At 42.6% G+C, this 27,694-nt stretch overlaps 1 protein-coding gene across 4 annotated transcripts in view; it reads right to left on the bottom strand.

The window, feature by feature from the left end:
* Window positions 1–27,694, bottom strand: part of AFF2 (ALF transcription elongation factor 2) — a 743,921-nt gene that overhangs the window by 16,262 nt on the left and 699,965 nt on the right. For all 4 annotated transcript variants that reach the window (XM_073543590.1, XM_073543593.1, XM_073543591.1 and 1 more), the window contains 2 exons: window positions 16,445–16,494; window positions 9,984–10,198 (listed from right to left, as the gene is read on the bottom strand). In XM_073543590.1, the coding sequence (XP_073399691.1) occupies window positions 9,984–10,198; window positions 16,445–16,494 (265 nt within the window). The remainder of the gene's footprint in view (window positions 1–9,983; window positions 10,199–16,444; window positions 16,495–27,694) is intronic.

The following is a 27,694-nucleotide window of genomic DNA, read 5'->3' as shown; positions in this document are numbered from 1 at the left end:
ACTGTTAATATAACCTTTTGTTACTCATAATATGATTGCAATTATATTTCTGTATGTGATAAAAACATCTGACAAACACACATAAAAACCAGAGGGCAGCAGATCATGTGAAAATATAATATTTGTGTCATTCTCAAAACTTTTGGCCATGACTGTATGTTTGCGCGTTTTGTCTCTCCAGTCTTTACATCCTTAAATTATGATGACTATGATGGGTGGTCTTCACCATCACCAACCTGCCCCTAGCTCTGCCAATGTGGCATTGGTGCACAAAGGTCAAACTCTGAGTTGTGAAATTCTTTGCAACATTTCAAGGAGTTTTACTCCATTTAGAGACCAACATGTGGGGAAAGTTAAAGGGAGTTGTCTCAACCCTTTTCCCATCACCCTCTGCAAACACTTTATTTTTCTGGGGAGAACCATGACCATATGACCACATGTAGTTCTACATAGAGTTGAGTGGACATCCATGTAATAAAAGGACTTCTTGAGTCCATCAGAATGGGGACTGTGTTTATTTGGCTTAATTCATTGGAAAAAGGAGGCAAACAGAGATTTTTCTCCAATACAGCTAATTAACTAATACTCCATCATTACAGAAAGGAGTTTCAATACTGGAGCTACCACCCTAGAAGAACTGCATAAGAAATATAGTGGGTGCCCATTCTCCAAAAAATTGTGGACAATTTTTTTAACAAATATGGGCATAAGTCAAAAAATGGAAAATTCTCACTTTTGGTGCACCGCAAAACGGACTTCAGAGGACAAGAGTCAATCATTATATAAGGTCAAAATACATTTCATGGACACTGGTTGTCGTCAAGAGCAAAAAACAATACTTGATTTATCTTTAATATACCAGTTGATAAGGGATTTTCTAACATTACAAAGTTCTAGAAACCTCTAAGTATTTGAGAACTTGTGAAATGAATTCACCAAGGCTACACATGATTCTGGAGGTATTTTATGTTAATAATTAGAGCGTGAAAAGGTGGAACGCTCTGTAAATTGTGCGGCCTCCACATCCTCATGATAAATGTGTTGAATCGTAAAACAGATGGGTATAGTAAACAATGCATTTATTCTTCATTATCACCTGGCTAGATTTACCACAGAACAACTGTATTTCATTTTCCAACATGACACACTGACTACAAATAGAAAAATATTCAGGATTGAGAGTCCTCAGTAGTTGATACCTTTTAATGGCTAACTGAAAAGATGGTAATACATTGCAAGCTTTCGAGACTACTCAGGTCTCTTCATCAGGCTAGACTAATACAAAATCTGAAGTCACATATTTATGCACAATACAGCCTAGAAAAAATGCAATAGATAAGACAAGTGACGTGAAGCAGAACTATCAATATGGGAGAGGGAGAAACATAAATATAAACATTGGACCAGTTCATAGATAAGGAGTCTGGATGTTTTATGGTCCTCTGATTGGGGTCTAGTTCTGTGTTGCCCTGCAAGGTTTTAAAAGGAAATTCCTTAATTGATGTAAAAAGACATAAATCCATGCGACACATTCATTCCAGCACTGAGAGTGTCAAAGTTCGTCATAAATTTGTACTCCCAAACTCGTCTCTCTCTCTGAGATGTGAAGTTACCTTTCAATACCAGTAATTTCATATCCATGCTGCTGTGATCAGGGATACAGAAATGTTTTGCCACAGGTAGATCCATTCTTTTTTCTCTTATTGTGTGACGATGAGCATTCATCCTTGTTCTAAGCTTTTCCCCTGTCTCCCCCACATACAGACCCCCAGTTGGACATTTAGTACAAATAATTAAGTACACCACATTAGATGTAATGCAGGTGAAAGTACCTGGGATCTTGTAGTCCTGATGTGAGTTGGGGATCTTTATCTTGTCCGTGGTCATTATAAATGGACAGGTTTTACATTTTTTCTGGTTGCAAGGAAAGGTTCCTGCAGCTGTTGGAGAGGACAGGGAGCTTCTGACAATGATGCTTCTTAAATTTGGGGGCTGCCTAAAACACAGCAGTGGGGGGTCTGGAAAAATTGATTTTAATCGGGCATCTTTTTGTAGTAAAGGTTGTAATTTCCGTGCAGCTCCCCTTAGCACCTCCAGATTTGGGTTGTAGGTGACTACTAGAGGCACTCGGTTATTTTCTTCTTTAGCTTTGTAATGTAGCAGGTGATTCCTTGACAATCTGGTGGCTCTTGTAATTTGGTTTTCAATTGTTCTTGGATGGTAACCCTGATTCAAAAAGGTTTTTTTGAGGCGACCAAGGTGTTTGTCTCTATCCATGGGGTTGGAACATATACGATTGTATCTGATGGCTTGGCTATAGATAATAGAGTTCTTTATGTGTTTTGGATGGAAACTGTCCCATTTAAGGTATGTTGGACGGTCGATTGGCTTCTGATACAGGGATGTCTCTATTTCATTGTTTTTTAGCTTAATGATGGTGTCCAAAAAATTAATCTCGGTACTGGAGTAGTTGAGTGTTAAATTGATGGTGGGATGAAATTGATTAAACTGTTCGTGGAACGTCTTTAGCTGTTGCTCAGACTCCGTCCAGAGAGAAAGGCCATACAGTCTTTAAAAACCAACAAAGAAATCATCATTAAACCTGCTGACAAGGGAGGTGCAATAGTCATGATGAATACGTCAGACTACATGAAGGAAGCAAACAGGCAACTTATGGACACATGCTACTATAGAAAATTGGAGTCGAGTCCTACACAGGACTATTACAAGGAACTAAACAAGTTGGTTTCTTGTCTGCCTGACCAGTCCATAAGAGCTGGCGATGACCTGATACCAGAGACTCCAAGAATAGGGACATTCTACATGCTTCCCAAAATCCACAAATCTGGAAATCCAGGAAGACCAATTATTTCATGTGTGGGCACCCTCACTGAGCAGGTATCTGGATGGGTAGAGGGTATTCTTAAACCACTGGTGAAGGATACATCCAGCTACATTCAGGACACAACTGACCTATTGAATAAACTAGCAGCAATAGGTCCTCTACCAGAAGGAACCATCCTGGCCACCATGGATGTGGAATCTTTGTACTCTAATATCCCACACCAAGATGGTTTACATGCCTGCAAATTCTTCATGGAAAACACAGGGACTGATGCTGATGCCGTGGTGAAACTTATAAAATTCATCCTCACCCACAATTACTTTGAATTTGACAACAGGATCTATCTACAGGAGACTGGCACAGCTATGGGAAGTAAAATGGCTCCACAGTATGCAAATCTTTTCATGGCCAAGCTTGAAAGCGATTTTTTGTCCTCATGCCCCATCAGGCCCCTGGCCTACTACCGCTTCATTGATGATATTTTAATCATCTGGACGGAGTCTGAGCAACAGCTAAAGACGTTCCACGAACAGTTTAATCAATTTCATCCCACCATCAATTTAACACTCAACTACTCCAGTACCGAGATTAATTTTTTGGACACCATCATTAAGCTAAAAAACAATGAAATAGAGACATCCCTGTATCAGAAGCCAATCGACCGTCCAACATACCTTAAATGGGACAGTTTCCATCCAAAACACATAAAGAACTCTATTATCTATAGCCAAGCCATCAGATACAATCGTATATGTTCCAACCCCATGGATAGAGACAAACACCTTGGTCGCCTCAAAAAAACCTTTTTGAATCAGGGTTACCATCCAAGAACAATTGAAAACCAAATTACAAGAGCCACCAGATTGTCAAGGAATCACCTGCTACATTACAAAGCTAAAGAAGAAAATAACCGAGTGCCTCTAGTAGTCACCTACAACCCAAATCTGGAGGTGCTAAGGGGAGCTGCACGGAAATTACAACCTTTACTACAAAAAGATGCCCGATTAAAATCAATTTTTCCAGACCCCCCACTGCTGTGTTTTAGGCAGCCCCCAAATTTAAGAAGCATCATTGTCAGAAGCTCCCTGTCCTCTCCAACAGCTGCAGGAACCTTTCCTTGCAACCAGAAAAAATGTAAAACCTGTCCATTTATAATGACCACGGACAAGATAAAGATCCCCAACTCACATCAGGACTACAAGATCCCAGGTACTTTCACCTGCATTACATCTAATGTGGTGTACTTAATTATTTGTACTAAATGTCCAACTGGGGGTCTGTATGTGGGGGAGACAGGGCAAAAGCTTAGAACAAGGATGAATGCTCATCGTCACACAATAAGAGAAAAAAGAATGGATCTACCTGTGGCAAAACATTTCTGTATCCCTGATCACAGCAGCATGGATATGAAATTACTGGTATTGAAAGGTAACTTCACATCTCAGAGAGAGAGACGAGTTTGGGAGTACAAATTTATGACGAACTTTGACACTCTCAGTGCTGGAATGAATGTGTCGCATGGATTTATGTCTTTTTACATCAATTAAGGAATTTCCTTTTAAAACCTTGCAGGGCAACACAGAACTAGACCCCAATCAGAGGACCATAAAACATCCAGACTCCTTATCTATGAACTGGTCCAATGTTTATATTTATGTTTCTCCCTCTCCCATATTGATAGTTCTGCTTCACGTCACTTGTCTTATCTATTGCATTTTTTCTAGGCTGTATTGTGCATAAATATGTGACTTCAGATTTTGTATTAGTCTAGCCTGATGAAGAGACCTGAGTAGTCTCGAAAGCTTGCAATGTATTACCATCTTTTCAGTTAGCCATTAAAAGGTATCAACTACTGAGGACTCTCAATCCTGAATATTTTTCTATCTACTGGCTAACACGGTACAAAGATATACATCTTTCCTGACTACAAATAGAGATTTGGCTTTTGCAAGAACTCTCTCATATATTTAACTTCTAACTATCATGCAAACAAAAAAGGAGCTGCGTCTATGGTGGGTCTTGTCAACACTAAATATCAGCCATGGTGGATTTGTTGGGATAGCTACAGGGTTGCTCAAAATTTTCTTTAATGAAAAAATTAAAGCTGACCAGTTTTAGCAGTGAAAAGGATCAACAATGCCACCAATAACTGTCCATGTGTAAATGGTTTGAATTGGTGCTTTACTCAATCACTGAGTTGCAGCAGCAGACAAGCCTTAATGTATGTGAATGAGGCTCTAAGATAGCTGTTAATCGGGGTGGTTTAATGAGCTAGAGCCCTACTGATTACGGGATTTTAGTCTCGTATAATAAATATATATATATATATATATATATAATGAACAATATATTGTGCAGTGATTACTGTGCATTATAACACAATTTTTGCCACACTGTACCAATCCAGTATTAAATCTTAAAGGGGTAATTCTTTGAAGAAGTGTCTTCCATAAATTTCTGGTTGCATTTCCAGGATTCCTACTTATTACAAGAACATTGATAACCTTATCCCTCACTCAGCGATCCTGAGGAGGAGCTAGTGTATGTAAGCGTCTCTCTCCATTGAGAATTATGTGTTATGGAGTAACATTAGCATTTCAAAATCTAATAGCCTAGCATTTCAAAAATCGGGAAACTACTGTACAAAAGAGAAAGTCTCATGCATAGATGACCTCCTCATTAACCAGTTTACCTTTTTTTGGATTGCCAAACAACAGTCAATGGACCCCATTTTCTTGATATCTGAGGACACAGAGATAGCTACAGAGTGCACCATTAATGCTTGCCCTTCCCTACTCCAGTACTGTATGCACCATCTTAATCATGTAGAGTATAGGGCATTGTAAGCTTTTCTTATCTGGATTCTACTAAGGGTACTGTCACACTTAGCGATGTACCAGCGATCCCGACCAGCGATATGACGCGGTCAGGATCGCTGGTGCATCGCTAAGTGGTCGCTAGTGAGCTGCCACACAGGCAGATCTCACCAGCGACATCACAGGGGTCGGGGGTTGCTACTTACATGTCACACCAGGCGATCCTGCATCCTCCCGCCCGGCTCCACGCGTCGCTCGTCGTCACAGCAGGAAGCGCCGCAGAAAGCTGACGACGAGAAACAGTCCTGGATGTTCTCGCGTGATCAGCTATAACCAGCGGGAGAGCGGGTCGTAGGTAAGTATCAGACACAGCGATATCGCTAGCAATATCGCTATAACGTCACTAGTTATAGCGATATTGCTAGCGATATCTCTTAGTGTGACATGCCCTTAAAATAAGGGCCCCGTCACACATAGCGACTCACCAGCGATCCCGACAACGATATGAACTTGTCGGGATCGCTGGTGTGTCGCTACATGATCGCTGGTGAGCTGCCAAACAAGTAGATCTCACCAGCGATCAGCACCAGCAATGACGAGCACGCGCGTCGCTGTGTACCTTAGATAGCAACGCGCTCGTATCCAAGGTAAACAGCGGGTTTCTAAGCACAGCGTGGCACTTAGAAACCCGCTGTTTACCTTGGTTACCAGCTCCCTGCACCAGCGTGCTGGTATCTAAGATACACGGCGGGTTTCTAAGCACCGCGCAGCGCTTAGAAACCCACTGTTTACCTTGGATACGAGCTGGGAGCTCGCTGATCGTTGCTCTCTTGCCTGCCACACGCAGCGATGCGTGCTGGCCAGTGGGAGACCAAAGATCAAAAAAAGTCCAGGGCTTTTGAGCACGATCAGCGATACCCGGCTGATACCTGTCACACACAGCGATCTCGCTGGTGAGATCGCTGTTGCGTCACAAAACTTGTGACTCAGCAGCAATCTCGCTAGCGATCTCACTGTATGTGACGGGGGCTAAAAGTCTACATCTCAGCATGTGCTAACAGCATGGAGTGGAGGGATAACTTTGTCTCACAAGGAAGAAGGCTTGTGAGGGCTTAAAAGCATACAAGTCATGTCCAGCTTAGTCTGGCTCATAAATTCTTATATTGCTATCACACATATTGTTTTTGTTATCAATAACAAAAGTTTCCTTGCAGCTACATGGGATCTAAATGCAATGTTTCACTTTGAGGAGAGTGACATGCCTTGAATGTTAGTGTGAGGAGACCTATAAGCCATGGAATGCTACTCTGAGAAATTAAATATATAAATTGCAGCTTCAGGAGAATAGGAGAAACATTACTCATTAGATCTTAGTCAGAAGCTTAACATACTACAAAAACAGATGTTATACTTTGCACTGATGAGGGCCAACACCCCAAAACACTGTGTCTGCAAATTGAGATTCCGTTTAACTTTTATCCTAAATAATATTGCAAGGCTCATTAAAGTGTGGATGTTAACTTTCAGGATTGCTACTTCCACTAGGTGGCGCTAGTGTTCAAGTCCTCTATCTCTCTGAAGAAGCAATATGCATTTGTAGCTACCATTCTACAGGAAATAATACATGATTTCTTAATCTTAGGCTATAATTCACATTGGTGCGATCTATGGGACGCAAAGATGGCGCTGTTTAGGCTTCACCTTTACTAGGGCTTATGAGTCCAGTTGTGGCAGAACCTGGATCTGTGTTGGTCCAGAATTACTTTGCCTACTAATATGCTGGAAACTGTAAAATGCTTCATGAATTTACTCTGATTGTAAGGGTACGTTCAAATGTTAAATATTTGGTGCAGAAATTTCTGCACCATTTCTGCGTCTCTTGGCAGAAAAAAACAGCCCTTTTTTTGATTTGTGTTTTTGGTGCAGATTTTTCCCCACTCATTAGTATGGGTGAAATCTGCATAAAAACCGCTGCAAGAATTGATGAGCAGAAGATTTCAATCTGCAAGTCACAAATAAGCATTGTGTGCATGAGAGCAGAGCTACTGAGCTCAGTGATACTACCCTTACAGCCAAACATCAGGAACGGCAGAAACCCATCACTGAACCCAGGAAGGGCAAGTAAAAATCCATTTGTTTGTTTTTCACAACAAACTAAACATGTAGAGAAAAGATGTTTGAAAGGGGACAACCCATTTAAGACCTAAAACATTGAAACTAATTATGCATTTATTTTTCTGCAATATTATATTTTAATTAATTTCAAGCTAAGTATTTAGCACTACAACACACTGTGCTAATTGCTAGATTCATAATAATTCATTTTAAGATCAAAACACCCCACTGTGGAAATGCTTCAAGGTTTACATGGGAATTTTAACAAATGGTATAATGCCTATAATTATGTCATTAATAAGATGCAATTTTAGATTACGCTAGCTGATTCTTTTATTTCTTGCTAAAATCTGAATCAAAAGTGACTATGTATGAAACACGACTGGGAATGAAGTGTTAAAAAGCCTACAAAACATTGACAAACTTGTAGATGGCACCTCTGGTTTAGTACGTGCTAGACACATCTTGGAATGTTTGGAGAAAGATATTATTACGTATTCTGTCTTTGTATATATATATGTAATATATATTGTCCTTCCCTTCCATCAGCCCTCTTCATGAATGAGCAGAATTCCGAAGGCTCGTACTATATCATCTACTTGTTTACTTGCTACAACATGGCTTGTTCACATCTAATACAATACAACATAGCAAATTGTGCTGTACAAACTCTTTAAAGTACAAATAAAATAAAAAGAGTATATTTCAAACTACAGGGTCACAGTCCACATATTGTCCATCATCATTCACAAATATCGACATGACTGATTTCATTGATGATTACAGATGAGCAGTTCAGGCAAAATGTGAATTTGCCTGTTCATGCAGATTATCCTGGGAAATTTGACTTGTGGAGAAGTTATTTTCCACTAAACTTCCCTTATTATGTTCAGTGGTCCCTCTAGGCCCCAGAGCATAATAAACATAAGGTGTAAAAAAGATTTAAAAATCCTTATACTTACCGTTCACCTCGTCAACCCCCCTGTGATCCTCACCATCACCCATCTAGACCGGCCGCATCTTCTGATCACCACCACTCATGCTGAAATACCTGTCCCAGCCTCTCACAGTGGGCCAGGACTTCCAACTCTGATGAGGGTCAGGGGGGTTCTGCACATGCGCATACAAGGTCATGGTTTACGCTGTTACAACATGATGCTGTGGTCTTTCACGTGCTTGTGTAGAATCCCCAATGGCCTCAAAGATTTCAGCATGACTTTAGTGCGAGCGGTGGTGATCTGAAGATGTGGCTATGACCGCACGGGTGACAGAGAGGAGTCTGAGAGGTAAGGTGAGTTTAACGGTTCTTTTTTTTTTTTTAACATCTTGATGACCTTCTGAAAAATGGTGGCCATTATTTTGTTGAATTTGTAAGACAGTGAATTAAAAAACATCTGCAAATTGGCGAATGCAGACTTTTGTAAAATTCAAATAGAATTCAATTCAAGGAGAAAACTAATAATGTAGGAATCACTATTCAAAGCAGGTGAACCTTTAATGCCTATAAAAAACTAAAACACAATTTTCCCAGTGAGAAAAAAATGGCAAATGCCACAATCTAGAAAAAAGACCTGAACTGAGATGCTGCAAAGCCCTAGATTAGGCCTCTCTGATACCTTCCTATCCATGGAGGTTGGCACCCTAAAGATCACGATTTTTTGGCGCCCCCACTCAACGAAGACTATCCCTCACTCCCCTACCGGTCCCTGATATCACAGGTGTGAAAACAATATCCGATAGTGCAGAGATGAATAGTAAAAATGCCCTGGAGATAATGCAAGCAGTCTCAGAAAAAATACCCATAAAAACAAATTACCACATCATGACAATCAAAGGTCCACCATATGTCCGCATTAAATTAGATATGCCCTGACAATGGAGCATACATAGAGAATAAACATTAGAGAAGTGGCCACTTATGTATGGTGTCACCCCCAACACGTTTCCCCGCACCAGCGGTTCATCAGGAGGCATAGAAGATACAGTAAATATGATGTCCGTCATGTCAGATACCAAGATGCAAAGTGATGATTCTATGATTCTATGATGCAAATGGCGGTCAGGAGAGGCCAAACTTATGAAGCCCACAGATAATTGCTACAATGAGCCCCGCCTACCTAATCGCAGGCATTTTAATCACGGAAAAACTCATGGCTAAGTCCACATTTGCTGAAATGATCACTTACATGGCAATATCTTGTACATACCCTTATTTTCTTTTGTAAGTTTTTCTGCCAGGTCCCAGTGTTCATAACTACGCAAGACATTGTTGGTGATATTAACATGACTGGCAGCCATATGGTGGATCCGCTGTGGGATAGATACTGTGCCTGAAGAAGAAGAACCTGGAACTGCACTGTTGTTCCCAGCGGAACTTGCTGGAGAGGGACTCAGCGACATTGGAGATGGGGTCTCTGTATTCCTGAAATGAGAAAACATTAGATCACTAAATATCTGTACAAGTTTTGATAAAATGATTTGTGTATGGTTGTCCTGCTATGAATAAGTTGTGTCTAGGTAGTAGTTTCAGGAAAGAGCTTTTGGCTGTTTTCACATCTTCTACAAAGCAATATTAAGCTATGGATGCTCAATTAATTACAAAATTACTACCAAGCAGACACCACATTGGTGGGAAGGGACAGAGGACTATCCAAAGCCGCAGTGAGCACTGCCTTTCCACAGCGTTGTCTTCCACTCTTTTCATCCTTAGCAATCCGCTATACCGATGGAGGTCAATGTGACGGAAATGTTTAATTTCTTTGGATAAACTGCACTAAATAAAGCTTTTTTTTGGGTATATTGTCAAGTGCCAAGTTATTGACAATTCAATATAAGGCATAGGATCCTACTCAGGCATTAACAGTAAAAGTGCGGTTTTCCTCCTATCTTTGTGTACACTTTAGTCGGTGGTGGGAGGCAGAACCGGCAGGTTTTATTAGAGGCTGGCAGGAGAAGTGATGATGTGTGGGTCTCCTCTGTCTGTTGCCTTCACCTACTCCCCCACTCTTGGCTCAATCACCATCAATGAACTTCTACTGCAGCTAGATTATAAATACTGTAGGGTAGCAGCACTATGTGGACCACCAGGTTGGTATTTTGAAGTGCACAAAAAAGCTGTTACTTGTCTAAAATTGCAAGAGAGCATGGAGGGAGTGCTACATAGTTGTACTTGTATAACTTTGTGTTTTAACCACTGTTGGAATGGATAAGACTCCTAGAATAGTGTCAAGTTGAAGGACACATAGATATGAGAAAAGGGGAGATGATTGGCAGAAAGTGAAATGAGTGGCTTGGATGTTCAAGTAGGTAGTTGGAAGCTAGGAACCATGGGACATGATGTATTATAATTTCCTTACTTCCATTCAAGAAGACTGGGACTCCCTATCATCTGTCATCGGCACATGTAAAGGAAGTCACTACTGCAATGAGTGCTTTGAAACTTAAAAAAAAAATTGGGTGGAGAAATAAGTAAGGGAGGCTGCCCTTGGTCCATTAACATGGAGCCCACTGTCAAATCTGGCACTGAGGAGTCCATGAGTGGCACTTATTCTTTCTTGGTGAGCGATACAGTGGATTTTCCCAGTGAGTAAAGCAGTCAATATTTCATGCAACTGTGTGAGGTTGCCTTATCCTCTTGGCTGCTGCACTCTGCATATGCAGAGACCAATCTTACAAATAAAGTGTTTTCAGTGTAATAAAGTACCGGAATACAGTGTAATAAGGTACTTGATCAGAGGGGAACGGCCCCACACCGCTGGCTGAGTGCTGCATGTGAGTTTTTTAAGAAAGGAAAGGACTCCTCAACATCATGCTTATGAGCAGTGGAGGCCAATTATCTTAAAGTTTCTTTCAGCCTGTCAGAGAATAAGCATGTGACACAGTGCAGGCAGCACATTCCCGACCTGAACAACTACTTTACATCAATTTTTGGGTATCTGGGATTGGGTGATCACTCTCTTTTCCACCATGGGATAAAACCCTAGCCTGCCTCTAATAACTATCATTAAAAGGAATTTGTCAAAAGCTGTTCACTATTTCATCTGAGCGCAGCATGATGTAGGGGCAGATACACTCATTCCAGCGATGTGTTATTTACTGTGCTGCTTGGTGCAGTTTTATTAGAACCCCTGTTTTCTATGCTGTATATCTAGCAATGGTCAGAATGCAGGGCTGTGTATGACCCGCCTACATCCTGATTGGCTTCCTGAGTACAGTGTCAGCAAACTGCCAATCAGTGGTGGGGGCGGGGTTAGACAGATTAGCTGCACCAGCTTCCACACAACACCTATTCCTCCAGTGATAATTTCCTGCTGATAAAACACAGATTGTAGTGAAACTACAGGAAGCTGTTGACCAAGTGACACGTCCCTGGATTCAGGCTCACTGCCACTACATAATGCTGCTCTCAGATGAAATAGCAAACACCTGCTCACAGATTCCCTATAAGGCACATATAGAAGTCAGATAACCCCTTGAAGTAACCCTCCTCTTTAACATTTGAGCGCAAATTGTCAAACAAAAATTTAAACTGGAAATAGTTGCTATATCTACGTTTCTAATTGCCACAAATATATTGCTTTCTCTATGGAAATTAATGTCTTTCAACCACCCTCCTACATGTCTACAATGCATGTTCTCACAACAGCCACACAGGCAGTCAAATATACGCATCATATCTTTTCAAATTTGGAAGAAAAAAAATCAAAATCTAAACAAACAAGCATTATCCATTCCGGCAAGGTGCCGCTTTTCAATAATATTAAATGAAAAGATGTTGTTATTTCTTCCATAGATCCCACAGTTGCATATAGGCGATTCACCCGCTAAAAGGTTTTGCCTTTTATTTTTAATCACAGAACCTGAAGGCGAAATAAAAAAAAATAATCATCGCTCCAAGGGGTTATTTATTTTCTTCTACACGGCTTTTCCTCTTTTTTTTTTATAAAAAAAAGAGATCTAACAAAAAAAATAAAATAAAATAAATCTCCGGTATCTCATAGTTATAATGAATTTCTACCTGCTGCCAAATTCTATCAGTGCTACCGGTAGCCAAGAAAAAAAAAAAGTCTCAGCAGATAATACAAAGCCTATTATTTTATCATTTTGGGAAAACCACAATGGCAATTTCCTACAAATATGGTCCACGCAATAGTCAAAGTGCATTTCATAAAAGACCCCCGTCGTGTATTATTGTCTGCAGAAAGCAAAGAAGAATTGCAAACAATTCCTCCAGAAATGGTATGGGGAAATTGTGGGTAATTACAGATGAATCCTTACATACTGTTTAGAACATTTTTAAAGGGATGTGTTTGGTGCAGAACTAATGCTGATTACAGAGGTGCGTTTAATTCTAGACGAGGTGATTAGCAATCTCCCGATGTCAGAAAGTCGCTAGATATTAGCCGGCTCTCGCTCGTACACACAGACAGCGGGATGTCAGAGCTGGAGAAACAGCTTTGGAATTATACTTGATAATTCAGCTCCCTGAAGAAAAGCGACCCGCTCTCTGGATCTCACTTTGCTGAAACGGAATTGTTGGAGCCAATTTTAATCTACGTTTGTATCTGTTCAGAGGCTGCCGCGGCTTCTGTGCTGCAATTATGGGATGAATTCACTGTTACCAATCCAATTATCGGGTAATTGCAATTATTAGTTTTCTGATTATTTCCAGCAAACAATGTGGTATTAACAATCTCTGATTGCGAGGGGGACAAATAGAAAGTAGAAAGTCATAATTCTAGCTCTGAAAATAGCCCTGTCCTCAGTCTGCATAATACATCACACCGCTTTGCTTTCATCTCTGGCTTGGCGTGTCATCACAAATTCATTTGGCGCATCTTCTTTCATATTTCAATTGTCATCCTTTTGTAAGAGAATAAGAATTCTTTTACTGTACTAATGTTGTGCCTGATAATACAGTTTAGCCCTATTCACTTGAATGGGGCATGGCTGCAATACCAGATGCAACCTGTAGAGGTGCTGCTCGCAGTAAAAAAAATAAATAAAAAGGACCCTTATGGATAACCTTTGATTGCTGTACATTTCTGGAGAAAGTTATAAATTTGACAGATGGGAGTGACCACATACCATCCCAACCACATCCCGCCATGCTACACCCATATTGGCACAGTAGGACCGAACAGGTGTATTATGACTACCTAAATTGTGCAAAAATATTGCGAATTAATAAGGTGTTCGTATTTATTATGCTTAGTAGTAATAGAGTGCCATCAGCGCTTTTCAGATATGTTCATCACTGCTCCCATTGCAGTTCACAATATAAGTTCCCTATCAGTAGGTCTTTGGGAGGAAACCAGAGCACCTCAAGAAAATTCAGGCAAATACAAGAACATATAAACTCCTTGGAGATGTTGTCATTGGTGTTATTTGAATCCAGGTCACCAGAGCTGCAAGGCAACAGTGCTAACCACTGAACCACTGTGCTGCCAAAACACCTTACTGAATTGCCCCCAAAAGCATTAATAAGATATTTGTGAAACAGTACTGACCACAATGGATGCACTAGCTGGTAGTCTTTTTACCTGAACTTGACAGTCTCATCGCCATATATGAGGCTGTTGGGTTCATTTTGTGAGACCTGTGGCTAGTCTGATATGATTGTATCGTCCATGCATCAACCATAGACTCTGATATTTTAAAAAATATATATAGGTTTTAAACTATACATTATTTTACTGGATAACAGTTATGGATGCCTCTAAAGGATGTCATCCATTTACCATTCGTCAGACATCAGTTACCCAAAGTCTCCTATATCGAAAATGTATATACAGTATGCACTAGAAAGGACACATGATGGAAAAATTGGCACAAAATCTCAAATTTGTCAGTATCGAGTATGAGCACCACATGTAGAAATACATGCACTTACATGTCTTATCCGCTATTAATGAAGTTAATAATGTTGTCTGAGGAATGTTCTACCACTCTGAATTGCCAACCAATGACATCAGGGATGCGATCAATGTGAAATGCTGCAGGCCATGGGAGCCTTAAAACACACAGGGAGCAACATGAGTCCTGGCACTGTGTTGAAAATGACTCTTGGGACACTTTCACGTTCCCTCGTGAAAATATCTTCATGATATTGTCCATGTGGTCAAAAAAACAATCAATGCTATTAGTGCATCCCAAAAAAAGTGGGACACATTGCTTACGAAGATACTTCCATTCAAGCCTTCATTGCCATCTTGCTTTGCAACATCATAGCTTTTGACAATGATGGTGTGAGGTCAATGGAGCACTAGTAGCCAGACATCTGGATACTAGCCCGATGTCATAGATACGCCTTTTGTTGGTTTCTGTAGACACTGTTTGATATGTTAGGTTTGATGTCCAATTTAATTTGCAGTTCAGAATTGATCATTGCGCACCATTCTTTGAATTTGCCAAGATCACATTGGCAAATCCATGAAAAAGCCTTCACAAGGGAACATCACATCAATCCTACTCATGGGATTATGGTGTGGGGTGGCATAATGTACAGTAGCCAGACACTCTAGTCTTCATTCCAGGTATGTTAACAGCTCAGTGTTACATCAATTTAGTTAAGGAATCAATGCTACAGCCATTTCTCCTAAGTGTCCCAGGTGAGGTTTTTTAGCACATCGAAACCAGGCCGCATATTGCTCTTACTACAGGGAGCAACCTATATGGCCTAAATATCTCCAGACAAATGTCCCATTGAGCACATCAGGGACATTATTGTTCAGCAATTGTAAAAGGAGCTGCTAGCAGCAGATCATGATAACTTACCCAAGTGCATTGAGAACATTCCTCAAACAACCATTAATAATTTCATTGGTAGCAGACAAGACGTGAAAGTGCAACGATTTCTGCACGTGGCGCTCATATATGACAATAAATAAACCAAGAACTTTTAAAAATAATGTTTCCATTTTTTTAATTGTTTGCGTATAATTAACATGTCTATCCATCCTTCCATAATTCCACAAATTTTCCTTTTTGCTGTTGCAATTTCAAGCTTGAGGATTTTAGTGTTAGGGGAATATTAATAAAAGTAGACAGCTATGACATTGTATGGTCATAGCTAACGATTCTTTTCTATTCTTCGGTAATGGAGGCTTCAATGGCAGATCTAGGGGCTCATTGGCAGTTGGCTACACAATGTCTTCATCATTACTCACTGAAAGATAATGGTGGTTTATTAATTTTGCTAATTATTTTTAGTTATAATATCATAAAGATTGATTACTTTGATAACTGGCCAATTAAGCTCATTCACATTTTTCCAAAAGATATAAGTTCAGTTTCATTTCACAGTCATGTCCATATATAAATGAATTATTCATTGGTCTTTCATTACGGAACCAATCGTTGAAGAGTCTCCACTCTGGAGGTTAACTTTACTTTGACTTTCTAAAATGACACTGTACTTGCTATCTAATTAACAGTACTTTTATGACTATCATTTGGTTTAAGGACCAAATTGTTAAGGAATTCTGAAGCCACCCATATTAACTTTTCAGACATTTTGGGCAGCTGATTCTTGACTTTGACTTTCTGATATATTCGTCTCTAACCTGAGAAGTGACCTTCACTCCTTTACCATCAATGTTGTATTTTACTCAGTAATAATTCATTTTTATGAAGGACCACTTAAAAGAAAGAAAAAAAAAGCACTTACTTTCCATTGCCTCCCAATGGAGAGGGTGCCTGTGAAGACTTCGATGAATTCTGTATTAAATTAATGAAAGGTTGAGTTAATAAATGTTAATCTTGATCACCAACAGATATAACGAGAGTATAACACAATGACCGCAGAAGAAATACAATATGAACATAATGATAAGTTTATTCAGAAGTAGCAGAAACATTTTTGTCTTTTGTCTAAATAAATCAACGGTTATATACAGTTGTGACACCCCTGCAATTCTGTCAGATAATACTCAGTTTCTTCCTGAAAATGATTGCAATCACAAATTCTTTGGTATTATCATCTTCATTTAATTTGTCTTAAATGAAAAAACACAAAAACACAAAAGAGAATGAAGCAAAAAGCAAAACATTGATCATTTCACACAAAACTCCAAAAATGGGCCAGACAAAAGTATTGGCACCCTCAGCCTAATACTTGGTTGCACAACCTTTAGCCAAAATAACTGCAACCAACCGCTTCCGGTAACCATCAATGAGTTTCTTACAATGCTCTGCTGGAATTTTAGACCATTCTTCTTTGGCAAACTGCTCCAGGTCCCTGATATTTGAAGGGTGCCTTCTCCAAACTGCCATTTTTAGATCTCTCCACAGGTGTTCTATGGAATTCAGGTCTGGACTCATTGCTGGCCACCTTAGAAGTCTCCAGTGCTTTCTCTCAAACCATTTTCTAGTGCTTTTTGAAGTGTGTTTTCGGTCATTGTCCTGCTGGAAGACCCATGACCTCTGTGGGAGACCCAGCTTTCTCACACTGGGCCCTACATTATGCTGCAAAATTTGTTGGTAGTCTTCAGACTTCATAATGCCATGCACACGGTCAAGCAGTCCAGTGCCAGAGGCAGCAAAGCAACCCCAAAACATCAGGGAACCTCCGCCATGTTTGACTGTAGGGACCATGTTCTTTTCTTTGAATGCCTCTTTTTTTCTCCTGTAAACTCTATGTTGATGCCTTTGCCCAAAAAGCTCTACTTTTGTCTCATCTGACCAGAGAACATTGTTCCAAAACGTTTTAGGCTTTTTCAGGTAAGTTTTGGCAAACTCCAGCCTGGCTTTTTTATGTCTCGGGGTAAGAAGTGGGGTCTTCCTGGGTCTCCTACCATACAGTCCCTTTTCATTCAGACGCCAACGGATAGTACGGGTTGACACTGTTGTACCCTCGGACGGCAGGGCAGCTTAGTCGAGGTTCTTTATCCAACATCCGCACAATCTTGCGTTGAAATCTCTTGTCAATTTTTCTTTTCTGTCCACATCTAGGGAGGTTAGCCACAGTGCCATGGGCTTTAAACTTCTTGATGACACTGCGCACGGTAGACACAGGAACATTCAGGTCTTTGGAGATGGACTTGTAGCCTTGAGATTGCTCATGTTTCCTCACAATTTGGTTTCTCAAGTCCTCAGACAGTTCTTTGGTCTTCTTTCTTTTCTCTATGCTCAATGTGGTACACACAAGGACACAGGACAGAGGTTGAGTCAACTTTAATCCATGTCAACTGGCTGCAAGTGTGATTTAGTTATTGCCAACACCTGTTAGGTGCCACAGGTAAGTTACAGGTGCTGTTAATTACACAAATTAGAGAAGCATCACATGATTTTTCGAACAATGCCCATACTTTTGTCCACCCTCTTTTTTATGTTTGGTGTGGAATTATATCCAATTTGGCTTTAGGACAATTCTTTTCGTGTTTTTTCATTTAAGACAAATTAAGTGAAGATAATAATAACAAAGAATTTGTGTTTGCAATCATTTTCAGGAAGAAACTGAGTATTATCTGACAGAATTGCAGGGGTGTCAATACTTTTGACCACAACTGTAATTAATAGAGATGAGTAGGGATGCGGAGACCCGTGGGAGTTCGGATTCGTCGGGTTCGACCGAACTATATTCCAAAGATCAGTTAAGGTACCCGAACTTGAACCCGAACCCCATAGAAGTCACTGGGGACCTGAGCTTTGGAGCTGAAAATCTCTGTCTCTCTTTAAAGATTGGGTTCGCTCATCTCTAGAGATGAGAAAGTCCTTTGGAATTTGGATTTGCCAGTTCTACTGCAAATTGCAAGTAATCCAATTCACCTGAATAGAGAAGTATAACACTCTGAGGTCTCCTAACAATGCATCCAACTTATTTCAAATTATTTAATGCAATTAAAGCCTTAGAAATATCAAAATAATCATAACAAACATGGCTATGTGTAAACAGATGGTAATCGTTCTTCACTGTTGTGCTTTCAAACACTATCTGTAAAGTATATTCGGTATTTTATGGCCTTCTCTCTCTATTACGATTTCTAAACTCTGACATCCCCTTACTCTCCAGATTCACTTCAAAATGGCAGTTGCATTCTCTGTCTGTGTTTTTATATATAGGCTATGTTAGTCCCTCCTAATTGGCTGTCCTGTAACGTGTTGTAGAAGATGCACTGTGATAGGGGAAGCAAAAGGTCATGTGAGCCTTCTGTAATGCACTCTTTTACATTGAGTAAAATGGTGGAATATTGCCAATTGTTCAATTTTGCAGTGTTCAGTCCATTCTAAAAAAATTTTCATGAATTTGAGTTTGATTGAAACAATTTGCTCATGTTTAATCTACAATATAATCATCTTATTCTGTCTGTCTGTAACCGAAATCCCACGTCGCTGATTGATCACAGCCTGGATGCCGCGACTAATCAGCAACAGGCTGCAGTTTGTAACAGTAAGTTGCGTCTGTCAATGTGCGGAAGGTACCCAGGGTCCGGAGGAGAGGAGACTCTCCTCCAGGCGCTGGGTAGCATAAACCTGTAAAAAATAGAATTAAAATAAAAAATAGTGATATACTCACCTTCCGACGGCCCCCAAACTCCACTCCACGCGCCCGGCACCTTCCGGTCCCAGTAATGCTTTGCGCGAAGTGCCGGAGATGATGTCACTCTCGTGAGAGCGCGACGTCATCCCAATTACATACCCCAAATACCGGGCTTCTTCTAGCCCGATGTGACATTTCTTGGGGTTCGCGGTTAGACCTGCCTCCCACAGGTCGTCAATCACAGCTTGTACTTTCTGGAGATGAGTCTCCCAGTCCAAGCTCTAAATGACAATGTCGTCCAAATAGGCCAAAGCGTACTGCCTATGTGGCCTCAGGACTCGATCCATCAGTCTCTGGAAGGTCGCCGGTGCTCCGTGCAGTCCAAACGGCATATACAGATACTAAAAAAAGACCTTCTGGGGTAGCAAATGCCGTCTTTTCTCTGGCAGCCTCCGCCAGAGGGATCTGCCAATACCCCTTTGTTAGGTCTAGGGTCGTAATATACCGGGCTTTTCCTAACCGATCTATTAACTTGTCGACCTGGGGCATAGGGTAGGCATCAAATTTTGAGACCGCATTCAGTTTCCTGAAGTCATTGCAGAACCGGATGGTGCCGTCCGGTTTAGGAATTAGCACAATCAGGCTGGACCAAGCACTGTGCGATTCCTCAATCACACCTAACTCTAACATTGCCTTCACTTCTCGGGAAACGGCTTCACGCCGCGCTTCCGGGATTCGGTAGGGCTTTACGTGAACTGTGACACCAGGTTCCGTTACAATGTCATGTTTCATTAGTGTAGTCTGCCCGGGTTTTTCTGAGAAAAACTTTTGGTTGTGAAGTAGAAACTGCCTGACCTCCATCTTTTGCCGCTCTGAGAGAGTCCCTGCAACCCATACCTCCGGTACGGTATGCGAGCAGACGGGACAGGCCAGCTCCGCTGACAAGGCAGACCGATCTTTCCATGGTTTTATCAGATTTACATGATAAATCTGTTCAGGTTTCCGTTTAGCTGCCTGGTATACTTTGTAATTTACTTCACCAACTCTTTCCTTAATCTCAAAGGGGCCCTGCCACTTTGCCAGGAATTTACTGTCCACCGTGGGGACCAGGATCAACACCCTATCTCCGGGTGCAAACGTACGGATCTTGGCGCCCCTATCATAGATTCTTTTTTGGGCTCCTTGAGCCTGTATCATATGTTCTTTGACGATAGGCATAACAGCCGCAATACGGTCCTGCATTTGTGTGACGTGATCTATCACTGTTTTAAACGGAGTGACCTGACCCTCCCAGGTTTCTTTTGCAACGTCTAACAGTCCGCGAGGACGTCAGACGTACAATAACTCGAAAGGCGAGAATCCCGTGGAAGACTGGGGTACTTCCCTGATGGCAAAAAGCAAATACGGAAGTAAATAGTCCCAGTTCTTCCCATCCTTGTCTATCACCTTTCTCAGCATCTGCTTCAGAGTTTTATTGAACCGTTCGACCAACCCGTCTGTTTGAGGGTGATACACGGATGTGAGTAACGGTTCGATTTGTAATAATCGGCAGAGCTCCTTCATTACCCTGGACATAAAGGGGGTCCCCTGGTCGGTGAGTATCTGTTTTTGTATACCGACCCGACTAAACACATGCACCAGTTCCTTGGCAATCGTCTTGGTGGCCGTGTTACGCAAAGGGATGGCCTCCGTGTAACGAGTGGCATAATCCAAGATGACCAGGATATGTTGGTGTCCACGTGCAGACCGTGGAAGGGGCCCAACTAAATCCATCCCAATCCTCTCAAACGGGACTTCAATAATAGGTAGGGGTACCAAAGGGCTACAGAACCGGGGCTTAGGTGCAGAGGCTTGGCAGTCAGGACAAGACTCACAATATACACGAATATCGTGATGCATGCCTGGCCAAACAAAACAGTGTAATATCCTTTCGGTGGTTTTCTGGACTCCCAGGTGACCTCCCATCACATGTCCGTGGGCCAGGTCCAGCACCTGCCGCCAGTAGGGTTTTGGCACGACTAATAGTTGCACCGTATCTTCCCCCTTTTTCTCTATTTGATAGAGTAAATCATTCTCCAGAACCATGTAAGGATATGCCAGCCTAGAGCCAGGTTCTACAGGTACCCCATTTATCACTTTTACATTTGTCCTAGCCTGAGAAAGGGTAGGATCCTTTATTTGCTCGCTTTGGAAGTCATCTTTCTGAACTTCTAAATCCGGCAAACGGGGAGGTGGACGGCTGTCGGCCTCCTCCTCTTCCCCGGTCTCCTCCGTATCACCCGCCATGACTGAAAACGGGAACTGCAGGTCATTTCCCGCAGACTCTTCCCCCGAGTCTTCCGGGGAGACCTCTTCCAGGGGTTCGGGACCCACACGCGCCCTGGGAGAAGAATCATGTACACTATTACCCGAGGCATCAACTGATTCTCCCACAATTGCCAGAAGTGGGGAAAATCCCGGCCCAGGATAACATCATGCAATAACGCCGGGACGAGTCCCACTTTATGTTGCACAGACCCATAGGAAGTAGTAATGCATATGACCGTGGTGAGGTACGAACAGGTGTCTCCATGCACACACGTTACAGAAAATTTGTCTGATGGTCCAGTCGGGGCTGACACCAGACTGGCCTTCACCAGAGTCACCACACTTCCCGAGTCTAACAATGCCACCACATTTTTGCCATCAACAGTTAAATCACACAAGTGTTTTTCCACATCCTTTTGACCGGCATTCACACTCACTACCCGTGCAACCATAGACATGCGGTTTTTAGAGTCTGTGACGTCGCACTGCATGGGTTCAGTAGTGACCGGACAGTTCGCAGCAATATGTCCCATCTCTTGGCAGCGGAAACACCTAACGGGCCCCTTGCTTAGACCATAGTTCGTTACTCTCGGCCTCGCAGTGCGGGCAGTCCCGTTTTCCTCCCCCACTGTCTTAGGGATTTTTCCATCTCCCCTACTCCCTGGAACAGTCTTATCGGTTCCACGTGGAGATGATGAAGAAGGAGGTTGGGTAGCGTCGTCTCGGAGTCCGTCCGCCACGGAGTAACGTTCAACCAGATCCACCAGTTGATCTGCCGTCGTAGGATTTCCATGGCTTACCCACTTCCTCAGGGCTGGCAGTAGAGCTCTCAGGTACTTGTCCATGACGACTCTCTGGATTATCTCTGGCGCTGTCAACACCTCGGGTTGTAGCCACTTCTTCGTCACGTGGATCAGGTCGAACATCTGTGACCGCGGCTGATAAGTCCATTGATGCACTCTCTGTGCACGGACAGCGGTCGTCACTCCCAGCCGGGCCAAGAACTCGGCTTTCAATTTGTCAAAGTCCTGCACAGCTTCAGGTTCCAAGTCATAATACGCCTTTTGGGCCTCACCGGAAAGAAACGGGGCAATCAGGCCGGCCCATCGTGCCTTCGGCCATTTTTCTCGCACCGCCGTCCGTTCAAACGTGGTCAGGTATGCCTCGACGTCATCTTCGGTCGTCATCTTCTGCCAGTACCGACTCACGTGAATCACTCTCGACTCTGTTTCCAGGTTAACCTCAGGTAAGCTTGCCAGGCGCTGCGCCACCTGCTGGAGAAGCGAACGATCGGTAGCTGTCATGTCCACCAACTCCTTCAGCTGGGCCATCATCACCCGATTAGTTTCTTGCTGGATGGCGGTGGACTGTACCAGCGCTTTCACCACGTCCTCCATGCTCATGCTTGCAACGTGATGCCCGCGTTCTCCACCACAATGTGATAAAACACTCCGGGATTGGCTTTGCTGGGGTCAAAGGTCACGTGCGTTCAGCATGAAACTCAGGCGCAGAGCTGGGATTCGGGTGTAACTGACCCTGGGTCAGGTTTATTAACGGTGAAAGCAATGCAAAAAGGAAATAAAACATAAAACAAATCCTTGCCTGTCCGGCACTAACTAAACAATGGACAACCTAACTACCAACTGGCGGGCTTCTCCCGTCCAGCCAAACCACAGTTGCAGTGGGCACTGCTTTCACTCACGTGTGTCTCTCACACAGACAGGCTCTCTGTGTTCCCAGGCTGAGACACTCACATAACCACCTGGCATCCTTTTATATCCACCTCCCATTATTCATTAGCAATCAGGTGCGATACTGACCAGACTAGGCCACATAGGAAAGGAATCTGGGCGAGATATACCTGCCCTCATCCACTATTGCCACATGATTCTCACAGAATACTCCCCTCTCCTTTAACATGAGCACTTTCCCGTATGCATCCCCGCTGTGTCAGGAGAAAACAACAAACAAAACAACAAAAAAAACCATTTCCCTTATCGTGGACGTAAAACTGTCCTGTAGGCTGCACAACGGTCCGAGTTTATTGGCCATCCTCCTGACGACCACAGCAATACACCGCAGCACTTCCACAGCTCTCCGTATTCAGGCCCGGGTACCTGCACCTTCCTTTTGTCGTAGTGACGTTCCTCGCGGCTCTTTCACTGGGGCTGCCCTAGGCCTATTTACCGCCAGCGTTTCACCGGTCCGAGATCGTCGTCAATTTGGTACCCCCGGGGCCTCGTCTGTTCTGCGGTTCTTCGTGTCGGGGCCACCCCCTCTGACTTCTTTTCTCCTCAGTCCCCTAGTTGAGCTCTCCACTACTGTTCGTACTCTTTCACTGTCTCCTCTCCTGTCGAGCTCCTCCCGGGACTGGAACTTTCTGGAACCCTCTCCTGTCTTATTTATAACCTTCCTGGGCACCTGTTTCCCCGCCCCCATGACTAATGGTTTCTAAAGCCATAAGCTGCTGTCAAGTCCTGTACTCACGCTCCCCCCTGTCATCCTGTGGTCAAATTGCACTCATTCTACACTTTTCCCCAGTTGTTTCGCTTCTGTCATTACAGACATCTGTCTAAAGTGCACAAACCGTCACTTTTCCCTACTGACAAGTCCGTCCGTCAGGTCACCTTCCCCACAAGAGTAGCATAGGAATTTAGTAGGGGTTGTCTGAGTTGTGGACAACCCCTTTAAATGTATTTGACCCAAGTACAAAGTCTATATACTAGAGTGCCCCAAACATCATGAACCATTTATAGTACTGTTTTTTTCCGGCATGGTATGTGGCCATTATACCCCCTGGACACTAAGATCTAGATTTGATGAAACCTTTTCACTCCTTAAAGTTATAATGATCGCTTCTGATAATATTATTAAAGGGGATATATCACCAGATTTTTCTGAAAATCTATGCTAGAATGGTTATATAATTATTTTTTAAAGTGTTCTCTCTGCTATTAAAATGAACATTTTAAGACCCCAGCTCTAGCTGGACATATAAAATGCTCATTTTAATATAAGGATTATACAGCTTTTCCCACCTAAATTTTGAACATATGTACATCAGCCTAATGAAATGGAAAGGATTTACCTAATCACCATTTTATTGTTAATTTTGGTGACATATACTTTTTTTTTTAAGAAAAAAAGTACAATTTACAGACAACTTTTCATATGTGAATATTTAGGAAAACATTATATGAAATCATGAATTCTACTTTTTTTTATTTCCCATGTATAGTTGTTCCATCATGTTAGTTTGATGATGACTGAAGATTGAGCTTTATCTGCAGAGAAAAGTAGGTGTTGGAACTGTAGCTGGCCATACATTGTAAGTTATGCATGTTGAAAGGGAAAAACATACCAAGATTGCTTATTAAATTAGAAAAAACAGGTAAAACTGACAAGTAAAAGATATTTTAGTTAAACTAAAGTGTAGCGACTAAGGCCAGGCAGCCACTTCCAAGGCAAATAAGATGAGGGGGTGAATTGAAAGGGCATAAATGCTCATCAGAAGAACTGTTCTACCACTTTACAAAATCAATACTTTGACCACATACGGAATACCGTGAACCGCAAACTGGCGGAAATAAAATAGTAGAAACTGAGCATGTTTAAAAGCCGGCAACTATGGTAAAAATTGAAACGAGTGGACTACATTGCCCACAAATTGATCAAAATTAGGATTTTTTTAGTTTAGAAAAAAAGATAGGTGAGGCATGACCTAATAATATATGACTCTATGCTGAATATTTTTTTCATCCTGAGTATACTATCATAAAGAAATCACTCTTTATATTTAAATTGCACTGCTTTCCGCTACATCTCTTGTTGACATGAGGCACTGTTTTAATTTCTTTTTCCTTGAATTTTGAATAAAATATTGTATATTTTGTAGTGTAATTTAATCACTCCTTTTTTCTGGTTTTCGTTGATCTGGATTGCGTGTTTATATATTTATTTATATCTATATTTTATATTTGTATATACACTCCTCAAAAAAATAAAGGGAACACTTAAACAACAGAATCTCGCTCCAAGTAAATCAAACTTCTGTGAAATCAAACTGTCCACTTAGGAAGCAACACTAATTGACAATCAATTTCACATGCTGTTGTGCAAATGGAATAGACAACAGATGGAAATTATTGGCAATTATCAAGACACCCTCAATAAAGCCGTGGTTCTGCAGGTGGGGAGCACAGACCACATCTCAGTAACAATGCTTTCTGGCTGATGTTGTGGTCACTTTTGAATGTTGGTTGTGCTTTGTACACACTGCAGCAGGGATCATGGCCCACTACTCCATATAGATCTTCTCCAAATTTTTCAGGTTTTGGGGCTGTTGCTGGGTAACATTGAGTTTCAGATCCATTCAAAGATTTTCTATTTGGTCTGGAGACTGGCTAGGCCACTCTAGGACTTGAAATGCTTTTTACAGAGTCACTCCTTAGGTGCCTGGTCTGTGTGTTTCGGGTCATTGTCATGCTGGAAGACCCAGCTTTTACCCATATTCAATATTCTTACTGAAAGAAGGAGGTTGTTGGACAAAATTTCATGATATATGACCCCATCCATCCTCCATTCAATACGGTGCAGTCGTCCTGTCTACTTTGCAGAAAAGCACACCAACGTATGATGTTACCCCCACCATACTTCACAGTTGAGAAGTTGTTCTTGGGATTGTACTTATGTAGGGAAGGTGACCTGATGGACGGACGGACTAGTCAAAGTGAAGAAGGAAAGGTTTGCACAGTGTAGGTAGGTGTCAGTTATTACAGTGGGGAAACAGCTAGGAAAGTGTAGTGGACGTGCAGTACCTTGGGTTGACCATTAGATGGCAGGGAGGAGTGTGAGCAAAGGACTTGACATCAGCTTAGGGCTTTAGAAACCGTTGGTCATGGGGGGCGGGGTTACAGTGACAGGGGACCGGGAGAGCTATAAATACTGAGGGAGGGTTTCAGAAAGTTCCAGTCCCCAGGGGGAGCTCCAGTGACAGGAGGACTGCGACAGTCTGTGCGCTGTGAGGAGAATCTAAACCAGGGGGACTGAGGAGAGAGAATGTCAGGGGGGTGGTCCTGACAGGAAGAACCGCAGAAGGGATGAGGCACTGGGTGTGAGACATCGTATTTGACACGACGACTGATCAGTGGAAGCGCTGTTGGTTTACGGGCCTAAGGCGGCCACAGTGACGGACCTGTCAGGAGCGTCGACGAGTGAGGAGGGGACGGTGTGTGCATACACGTCCCCAGTGTAACGTACGGTGTGTAAGAAGCGGCCCTGGAAACGGAGGGCCGTGAGGTAAAGAAAGTGTGGTGTGCTCTGAGGCCGTCAGACGGACGGCAAGTGAAAGAAACTTGGACCTGTTGCACCCAGAATCTGCCTCCATCTTGTCTCTGTGTTATCTCTGCGCGGTAAGAAGAGAGGGACTACCCCCCCAGCTAGGCCACTAACCCTACATTTGGCGTAGTCGGCAGGATAGCCGCCGCTAATACATCATCTTCTGCGGCAGACCTGCCTGAAAGGATGGAGAAGGACTTGGACTGTGCTGCTTGGATTATAAATACCTGTGGATTACAACTGGCTTACCTGTGGATTACAAATTGGGAGTGCTGTGGTGACTCAGTGGTGCTGACAAAAGATCTGGGGCGGCATCAGGTGCTGCGCAAGATAGCGGCATTACTACAGCACAGGGGAGAGGTCCGGGTGTTTGCAGTTGTGTTGAATGGACTGGGACCCCCTCCAACGTACCCCCGTGGACAGCAGGATGTGCCCGGAGGCCGACACTCCCATGTACTGGACCCTGGCAGATGGGTGGAAAGGCCTGCCGACGCCCCACCCCACAGAGGGAGCGACCCCAAGGGAAAGCTGGGGTGCGGCTGCTTGGCGCCATTTGATTGCTGCCCACCGGACGGTATGAGACGCTGTGGGTGTCGGGGCATCGGTCGCCTGGAGTGGCGATGGCGGCGAGAGAACACGTCATCCTTGGGTCCCTGGACAAGAAGCGGAGCTGGTGCGGAGCCCGTGCGGAGCCAGAAGGTGCGTCCGCCATTGATACCGTTGGAGAACTACCCCATGGAGATCCTGAGCCTGGAGGCTAGGCCCGCTGAACACCGAGTTGGAGAGCAGAGACTG

This window comes from Dendrobates tinctorius, unplaced genomic scaffold, assembly GCF_039654945.1.
Source record: "Dendrobates tinctorius isolate UK_male_01 unplaced genomic scaffold, ASM3965494v1 ptg000133l, whole genome shotgun sequence".
NCBI classification, from domain to species: Eukaryota; Metazoa; Chordata; class Amphibia; order Anura; family Dendrobatidae; genus Dendrobates; species Dendrobates tinctorius.
This window is presented reverse-complemented; position numbering and strand designations above follow the sequence as displayed.